This window comes from Pelobates fuscus, chromosome 10, assembly GCF_036172605.1.
Source record: "Pelobates fuscus isolate aPelFus1 chromosome 10, aPelFus1.pri, whole genome shotgun sequence".
In the NCBI taxonomy this organism is placed as follows: Eukaryota; Metazoa; Chordata; class Amphibia; order Anura; family Pelobatidae; genus Pelobates; species Pelobates fuscus.
In genome coordinates, this window is record NC_086326.1 from 39,216,376 (window position 1) to 39,226,441 (window position 10,066).

The window sequence follows — 10,066 nt, forward strand, 5'->3', positions numbered from 1 at the left end:
CACTTTTTTTTACAGGAGGTCTGGATCAGGGTTGACTCAGTCTACCAATATGAAAAAAATTCCTACAGCCTAAGAGGCAGAGAGGAAGACCACGCTAAACTATGGAAATGTTGGCAAAGGTGTACTAACCTCTAATCACACACTGACCACAAGCTCTTACCTCCTAAATCTTTAGAAAAAGGTCACAAAATGACCACTTTTAGTTCACTACAGTCTCAAACTGCAAAGTAGTATACTCCTGATTGTTACCAAAGGTATTGGGATAAGGGCATCGCAGGACAACTTGACACTGTCTGCCACACTGGGACTCTTAAATGGGACACAACTCTCTCTCTCCTTCTTTCTTCTTTTCTTTGCCTACTGATAACCTTCTCCTCACATAATCCCAGTTATATATGCATTTACCATTGTTTATTCTTCGGGCAAGACATCTTGGATTTGATGTTAGCAATCATAAGTGCAGGATTTGTACCGATTCATACATAACTCTATTGTATTTTGTGATAAAACTACCCAAGTCATGACTTAATGTACTGATCACTTTGTTTTTACTGTCAGTGTATAAGATATAATGAACATTGTACTCCAATACCTACATTTCTCTTATGTATGCCAATGATGCTATATTCAATGATGTTCTGTTTACTGTCTGAATTTTTTTAATACAAAGAGACATGTGAAAAAAAATAATATAAAAAAAGTAGTATACATCTATATCCAACTCACAGTTTATGTAAGTGGCACTGTGCAACTAGCAGAGACTAGCCACAGCAATAACCTAATCAGTCTCACACTAGGTTCAATGACAAAGGTTCTTTCTCAATTAAAGTCATTGTAAGCGGTACAAGCAGTTACTTAGAAACATAGAAACAAAGAATGTTCTGACAGATAAGAACTGTTCAGCCCATCTAGTCTGCCTCATTTTTTAAATACTTTCATTAGTCCCTGGCTTTTTCTTATATGTAGCATAGCCGCATACGTATCCCATGCATGCTTAAACTGCCCTACTATGTTAACCTCTACCACTCCAGCTGGGAGGCTATTCCATGCATACACTAAACTTTCAGTTAAGTAATTCTTCCTGATATAATTTTTAAACCTATGCCCCTCTAATGTAAGAGTATGTCCTCTAGTTTTCTTCTTTTAAATATACTCTCTTCCTTTACTGTGTTGATCTCTTTATGTATTTAAATGTTTCTATCATATCCCTCCTGTCTTGTCTTTCCTCCAAACCATACATGTTAAGATCCTTTAACTTTAACCTATACTGTTGAGCTTTACCATGCAATACATGGACCAGTTTAGTAGCCCTTCTCTGAACTCTCTCCAAAATATCAATATACTTCTGGAGATATGGTCTCCAATATTGCACACGATATTCCAAGTGAGGTCTCACCGGTGCCCTGTACAACGGCATGAACACTTCCCTCTTTCTACTGCTAATACATCTCCCTATATAACCAAGCATTCAGCTAGTATTGCCTGCTGATCTATTACATTGTTTGTCTATCTTTAAGCCATCTTAAATAATTACCCCTAAATCTCAGATGTTGAGGTTAGGACTATATCAAATATTATATACTTACACCCAAGATGCATTGTCTTGCACTTATCCATATTAAAGTTTACCTAAAAAATTTACCATTTGGCTTGTCCCTACTGGAACAACAACCCTGTTGCAAATCTTTCAAACAGATATACCTTGCTATCAAGATCTTCTGGAATATCACTAATAAAAATATTGAAGAGAAAAGGTCCAAGTACAGATCCCTGAGGTATCCCGCTGTTAACAAGACCTTGCTTCAAATATGCTCCATTGACTACAACCCTATGTTGCCTGTCATTAACTACTGCCAAGCCTATTCAACAATATTGGAATCTAAACTCAAAGATTGTAGGTTATTGATAAGCCTTCTACAGTGAGGAGAAAAGTATTTGATATCCTGCTGATTGTGAATATTTACCAACTGACAAATAAATGATCAGTCTATAATTTTAATAGTATGTATGTTTTAACAGTGAGAGACAGAATAATAAAAAAAAATCCAGGAAAATGCATGTCAAAAAAGTTATAAAATGATTTGCATGTCAATCAGTAAAATGAGTATTTGATTCCCTATCAATCGGCAAGCTTTCTGGCTCCCAGGTGTTTTTTATACAAGTAACAAGCTGAGATTAGGAGCATTCTCTTAAAGGGAGTGCTCCTAATCTCAGCTCGTTACACACCTGTCCACAGAAGCAATCAATCAGATTCCAAACTCTACACCATGTCCAAGACCAATGAGCTGTCCAGGGAGCTAGATAGAATAGAAAGGAGATTGACTTCAGCTCAGTACAAGGGGGTACAGATAGAGGGAGGGGCAAGATCAGAACAGAGGAGGTATGTAATAGTAATACAAATTCACATAAAATACAAGTGACTCATGATAATATTAAATGTATGCTTACTAATGCAAAGAGCCTAACTAACAAAATGGGGGAATTAAAGGAAATAGCATACACTGAGCACTATGACATAATTGGCATAACAGAAACATGGTGGGATGAGACTTGGCAGTTAACTTAAATGATTACACAATATTTAGGAGAGATAGAAAAACAGGAAGGGTGGTGGGGTATGTTTGTATGTCAACCATGAGTAAAAGTCAAATGTCAAGTAAGTGGAATGTGATAGGGAAAATGCATTAGCTTTATGAATATCTTCAAACAAATATTAGAAAGGTACATTTCTCAGTATGTGCAATTGGGTAATAAATATAAAAGAAACTAATTAAAACCAATGTGGAAAGTAAATCAAAAAAATTCAAAAAGGAAAAGGACATTTTAAGCATTCAAATCTGAGAAATCAGAGGCATCATATAAAGGATATAAGGAAGCCTATAATGCATGCAAAAAGGTGATTAGATTCGCTAAACTACAAAATGAAGAAGAGATAGCCAAACAGAGCAAAACCAACTCCAAAATATTTTTAAGTACATCAATAAAAAATGTAAAAATAAAATGAAAGTGTAGTTACACTGAAAACAGCGATGGGGTAAACCATAATGGGGGTGATAGTTAATAAAGACGAGGAAAAGGAAGACATTTTAAATAACTATTTCTCCTCAGTATATATTAAGGAAGAAACTATGGCTATAGATATGCAAATAATTGCTGGAAGAAACTTGCAGAAAAAGTGTGATTGGATGACTCAAGACAATGTGCTGCAGCAACTAAAGAAAGTTAACATAAACAAAGTTCCAGGGCCTGACGGTATTCACCCACAAATACTTAAGAAACGAAGTGTGGAAATAAAAGAATTTTCTGTTTTTAATCTTTCAAGATGTTTTTCTCTCAGGAATTGTTTCAGTGTTTGTAGATGACAAAAAACTCTGTAAAGTAATACAATGTGAGCAGGGTATTACTTTGCTGCAGAGGGATTTAGATAGACTGGGGGACAGGGCACTCAAATAGCAGATGAAAACTGTGAAAAATCACCATCCACTAATTCGGTTCTCTCCCTCCCTGCTACTGTATTCGGTGGATTTATTACATTTATTACTAGTTAATTTGTTACTTTCTCTTCGTCACAATCCCTTGTTTGGTAAAATAGCTATTTTACCGAACGAGGACCACCCTGTGTAGCAATTAGAACGTAGAATCCTGTGTTATTGCATGAAACCACAAGCTAATTGAGTGCCAATGGATGGCGGCCATCTTAAACTCCCGAACGGCCGTCCAACTCGACTTAGGCGTCGAGCGCCTGGAACTAATTTCATCATGGCTCTTCAGCAATCCCCGTTCCCCCGTGAAAGTCTCGTCTGACCCATTTCCACGAATAATACACGAATGGCATTCGGGAGTTTCAATCTACCGAACGAGGGGAGCACTCTCATGCAACCAGCTACATTATATCTATGGGGATTTTTCGTGCAATTTTCATCCGCACGGAGATCGGCTCGCACCACTGATTTCATGGAACTCTGAGTCGGCTACAACCTCATGGCGAGCCGGTCAAACTTCCACCCGGTATAACTCCAAAACTACCGAACGGATTCTCAGGAAATGTGGAATTGTTTTTATATTGATATGTTATGTATAAAGTATGTTTCTAATAATTGTGAAAAATGTTAACTTTTCTGGCCACTAGATAATTGAGTTTGATAAGTGCTCAAACCCAATTATCTAGCCTGGCCCAGAGGAGGAGTTATGTACTGTAAAAATTGTGTGCCCTGTTTCTCAGTAAATCAGACTTGTTCCAGCATTAAGCCTTGGCTCATGTGTGGATTATTCGGTGATACCAGCGATTTATTACTCTGTGGATTACTTGGCGATTTTGTTTTATGGGAAGAAGGGAATGCTTGACTGAGTAAAGGATTGTACCGTCACAAAACCTAATGTAGAAAAATGCAAAGTTATGCACTTCGGCATTAAGAATGCACAAACAGGTACAATTCTGAGCCGGAGACCGAGACAGTCGCATACCTCGGAGCTCCGTGTATTAACCGGAGAAATTGAGCTAGTAAACGGGGGTACCGAGCCCCAAATTGGACACCCACCTAGGCGGCAGCACCGAGGATCGATATGGACAACATAAAGAAAAAAACGAGGGCAGACAAAGCCCCTACAAACCGAGACATCGGAGAAATGCTCCGGAGCTCACATAGGGCCTCCTGGGACAAAATGGCGCTGGCTGATGATTTTTCCTCTTACTCCTCCGAGGATTTCACAGCCGACCTGGATATAGGAGCTGTTGCCAGTAAAACTTCAGACCCTACCAAGGCACCACCAAAACCAGGTGACCCAGTAACAGCAGTCCTGCTCCAAAAGATGCTGGGAGAACTGCGCAAAAATATAGCAGCCGACATGGCCTACTATAAAACAGCCATTGACTCAGCAGCCTCCAAAATAACAAAGCTTGAGGCCACTTCCAGCACCCAAGACTCCAGGCTGTCAGTAGTGGAACAACAACTAGCTGAGTTACAACACCAGCAAGCCTCCACGACGAGCAGAATTGATGCCATGGAAGACCAACGCAGGAGATACAATGTGAAGGTCAGAGGGATACCTGATTCGGTGGGGTTAACAGAGGCGCCACACTTCATTAGACGCCTACTGGCGACCATATTACCGCCTAAACAGTCTATACAAATTGATGGACTGTTTAGGCTGCCAAAACCAGCAAGGGCTCCGGCGGCCGCGTCTATGGATCTAATCATGCGATTCCAGTCACTTCAACAAAAAGCACTGATTCTCGCAGCACTCCGGGGGAAAACCCTGCTAATCTTTGAAGGGGCCACGCTGTCTGTCTTCTCAGACCTGACAAGGAATACCCTAACCTGGAGAAAAGGAATGCAACCCTGCCTAAAACATCTGCGGAACAAGGACATACCTTACAAATGGGGAACCCCACGAGCGCTCCTCTTCTCTCATGAAGGGACAGCCCACAGAGTACACAGCGCCCAAGAACTAGAAGCTCTTCTGACCACTTTGGGCATCCTGACAACGCCGATGCTATGAGGCCTGCAGATATCACAGCTGAACCCAGCCACTGTGCAGGAATTTACACCCAGACATGCTAAGAAGATGCAAGGGCCCCGCGCGCCACCATGAGAGACTACCCCTGCGAAGGGGATTGACTTTCCTCCAATGTCTACTGTTACCCTACCTCACAGTTCATCACTCCTAAGTTAGAGCTCATCACACACTACTCCCTCGTAGCGACACCTCACATAATACACCTCACCAGGTACCCAACTTAGTTGCAACACACGGGGCCACTTTTGGTGAGACAACGGCCAGACGCCGAGTTTAAACTACTGATTACGCTGTGTATTCCCCCCGCCCCCATCCCCACCACTGACACACCAGGGTCATTTCACAAGGCAGCCACAGCCAACGGGGATGTCCTCCTCAGTGGAACATGAACCACCACACCGAGTTTAAACTACTGATTATGCTGTGTATTCCCCCCCCCCATCCCCACCACTGACACACCAGGGTCATTTCACAAGGCAGCCACAGCCAACGGGGATGTCCTCCTCAGTGGAACACGAACCACCACATCACACCAGATAGCCATACTTCTATAGACCACTGAGGGCACTCGAGTTACCTACCTACTTGTACTCAATAATTCTTTTACAAAAAAAACTGTTCATGCTGCATATTGTACCTTTTCTTGTGTATTGCCATATGTATGAATCTGACAATTATGCTTCAAACGTTTTGAATGTCGACTCTGACACTTATGCAGCGTGACACAAAAATAAAGAATTAAAAAAAAAAAAGAATGCACAAACAACTTATACCTTTAATAGAAACAAATTAGGGATAACAACACACGAGAAGGACTTGGGAATTGTTTTAGAAAACAAACTATTCAACAATTTGCAATGTCAATCAGCAGTATCTAAAGCCAGTAAGGTATTGGCATGTATAAAAAGGGGCATTAATTCTCTTGATGAGAATATAATTTTGCCTCTTTATAAATCACTGGTAAGACTACATCTTGAATATGCTGTGCAATTTTGGGCACCTGTTCTAAAAGAGGATAATATGGCACTAGAAAACGTGCAGCGGTGGACTACAAAAGTAATAAAAGGAATGGAATATTTTAGCTATGAAGACAGGTTAACAAATTTAAACCTCTTTTAGTTCAGTAAAACAGCCCCTTAGATAGGATATAATACGATTATACCAATATATCCAGGGCCAATACAAACCATTGTCTGGAAATATATTATCTAAAACAAATCATTCACAAACAAGTCTACACAGTGGACACAAGGTCATGCTTTTAGACTGGAAGAAAGGAGATTTAGTCCAAAGCAAATGAAAGGTTTTTTTACAGTAAGAAAAGTAAGGATGTGGAATTATATGCCTAAAGAAGTGGTTTTTTTTGAGTCTACACATATGTTTAAACAGCAACTAGATGCATACATGCAAAAACATAATATTAAAGGATATTATTTTTCAATTGTATGGTAAGAGCTTTTTGATGCAGGGATAAATCGGACTGACCTTCTTGGAGCAAGAAGGAATTTTTTCCTAGTTTGTTAAAAAATGGAAGTACTTTAACCCCTTAAGGACCAAGCTTCTGGAATAAAAGGGAATCATGACATGTCACACACGTCATGTGTCCTTAAGGGGTTAAACTGTTTTTTTTCCTTCTTTTGGATCAACAGCAAAAACAGATGTGAGCAAGACTGAACTTGATGGACATGTGTCTCTTTACAGCCTATGTAACTATGTAACTTTGATTTATAAAGAGGCAACATTTTATTTTTATCCAGAGAATACATTCACACATTTTTATGACGATATATTCTAACTAAGTCAGTATTTTTTTAATATATAAATGATGATGACAAAAAGTAGTTAGAAAGTTCACACATTTATTAAAATCTTGCACAAAACATTTAATAAACAGTTTTAGTTTGAAGCAAAGGTGCTCTGGATCCAGGAGTTGTAGTTGCAGACCCTGGCGTAGACTCCGGGGTAGTTCCTCAAAGCACAGCCATATCCCCAGGACACAACACCTTGGAGCTGACCATTACAGACCACGGGGCCACCAGAGTCACCCTGAGGGAAGGAGAGAGAATGTTAAAGATATAGCCATGGATTTTGAGATATATTTTACTTCCCCACTGGAAATATTAAATCAAACAGCGAGATTCAGATACATTACCTGGCAGGAATCCTTGCCTCCTTCAACGTAGCCAACACAGATCATGTTAGTGGTGATCTGTCCTGGATAGGCACTGCTACACTGAGCACTTGTCAGTATGGGTGCGTTCAAACACTGCAGGAGACTTGGATAGTTGGCTGAAATAAAATAAAATGAAATAAAATTATAATCTTGTTACATGTACACACTCTTTATGAGTTCATTGCAGTATGCTATCTCTATTAGGTACTGGACTAAAATGTTTAGTTAATAAATACTATTATATGATTATTCCTTACCCAGAATGTCCATCAACTTATTAATTCACTCTTTGCCTGTCACACTATATCAACCATTGCTGAAGACAATAAAATGGAAAGACCAGTATTTAATCAAACAACCACTAACTCCTTCCAGCATGTGTAATATTAACTAGTTATATTGTGGAATTAAAGAGAATGCTTAATAATGTGTGCCTTTAACAATATTACATTGCTCTTGTAACAAATCATGTTTTTGCAATGTAAATGTAAAATAAGAGATGTTTAGTTATAAGCCCTTCGTTTACTCTAAACTAGAGTTTGTCTCTAGTTTAGAGTATGCTATTTTTTCAAAACTTACTTCCACTGCTGAGTGTGTTTCCCCAGCCAGAAATCAGACAGCTGGTTCCAGCAGCAGCACAGCCAGAGGGCAGAGACACAGTCTTCACATAGCTGTTGAGGGTGGCAGCACTAGCAAGTTTGATCAACATGATGTCATTGTCGGTGGTCCTGGAGTTGTAGCTGGGGTGTCTGATGACCTTGGCAGAATTAATGAACTGCTCTGTGCCCTCACTTACATCAATGTTGTGCTCTCCCAGTCTGACCTGAACACTCCTGCATGAGGGAAACATAGGACATTTTTAAGAGAAAGTTAACACATTGGTCGAATTTCATTCATTCTAAATATGAACTTGTTATGCATTTCTACAAAAATGTTCAATCATTTTTTTCTGTAATTTCATTCATCTATGTCAACATTAAGTGAAACTTACGCTTTGTAGCAATGGGCAGCAGACACCACCCACAGGCTAGTAACCAGGGTACCTCCACAGAAATGGTAGCCAGAGTTGAGGGATACGATGTATGGGACAGAGTTCTTGGTGCAAGTGTAACCTCCTACAATCTTATCATCATCATCCTCAAATGCAACTGTGGGGAGAAGAGAAAAATATTTTTGCCGATATGATCATGATTTGCTTGCTGTTATATTTTAGTCATCTACCATTAATGCATGTCTTATTGTAAATTATATTTTTTATGGTGCAATTCATATGGCTCAATGGAAAACATTTATATGGTTTAATTGAAGGTGTAAACTACATATGCAGTCAAGATGTATTTTTCAAAAAGTATTTATTTTACATCAATTGCAATATTGGAAGATAGGAAACAGACATAATTTAAATAAAATAATCGTAGTATAATTCATATTATTCAAAGGGATCCTTAATATTACATTTTAAATATAACTGTGTTCATGGCCATAGTGGAGATTTTTTCTATGTGTTTCCTTAGATGTTTTTTCTTTTTTTAATAGTATTTTAAGTGTATTTTTAAATGCTACAAATAAGCTATGATGTCATAGGTAGCTCAAAAACAAATGTATTGCAAAGTTGAAGAAAAATGCTAAAAACTATTTCACCATATGTGTGTTTTTAATTTTATAAGTCTAAAATATTAAGGGTTAAGAAATTGATAAAAAAAAAAAATGTTATAATAACATGAAATTAAACATATATTTTTAAATGAGACAGAAACTGCTACTAATAATAATAATATTTCTTACCAGCAGCTCCAAGGAGCACGCAGATCAGTAGAAGTTTCATCCTGGAGGTATACCTGTGGGATGTTTTGGGTGAAATTAAGTGTGTATTTATATATTTTTACCCAGAGTTACGCCTGCCCCCATAGAATGTTATCATATTATGTAAATACTGCACAATCTGGTTAACGTGTACATTTTATATGATCAATTACCTTGAATTTATTTTTTTCCAAGAATGTAAAACATATATGTACCAATGTTAACCTCTTTACTACCACGTACACACACACACACACACACACACACACACACACACACACACACACTGAGTAATTTGGGAGTCCTGGAAAGTAATGTTTAAATGTGTTTTCATTTCAGTATGCATAGATTATAGATTATTTAATGGAGATAGAAAAAAAATGCTTAGATAGAAAGTTTTTAAAAACCATTGTACCACATAATGAAGTTACATTGAAGAAAGCATTGATGTAAATAAAAAAAAATATTGTATCCCACATGTTCTATAATCTTTTCACATACTTTATCCCATACGCACTAATTTCTCAGTTGCCATGTTGCCCACCTATACCATATTGCCTTGCAAAGTTTTGT

The 10,066-nt window shown here is 38.3% G+C and overlaps 1 protein-coding gene across 2 annotated transcripts in view; it reads right to left on the reverse strand.

Moving 5' to 3' along the window:
* The window catches only part of LOC134575329 (trypsin-like), a 55,989-nt gene extending 46,469 nt beyond the window's left edge, over nucleotides 1-9,520 (reverse strand). The window contains exons 1-5 of one of the 2 annotated variants that reach the window (XM_063434605.1): nucleotides 9,476-9,520; nucleotides 8,682-8,838; nucleotides 8,270-8,523; nucleotides 7,670-7,806; nucleotides 7,357-7,563 (exon numbers count right to left, since the gene is read on the reverse strand). In XM_063434605.1, coding sequence (XP_063290675.1) covers nucleotides 7,414-7,563; nucleotides 7,670-7,806; nucleotides 8,270-8,523; nucleotides 8,682-8,838; nucleotides 9,476-9,515 — 738 coding nt within the window. In that variant the 5' untranslated portion in view covers nucleotides 9,516-9,520 and the 3' untranslated portion in view covers nucleotides 7,357-7,413. Of the gene's footprint in view, nucleotides 1-7,356; nucleotides 7,564-7,669; nucleotides 7,807-8,269; nucleotides 8,524-8,681; nucleotides 8,839-9,475 lie in introns of those variants that run through there. The other variant, XM_063434607.1, reaches the window with a different exon arrangement.
* Between the last annotated feature and the right edge of the window lie 546 nt (nucleotides 9,521-10,066).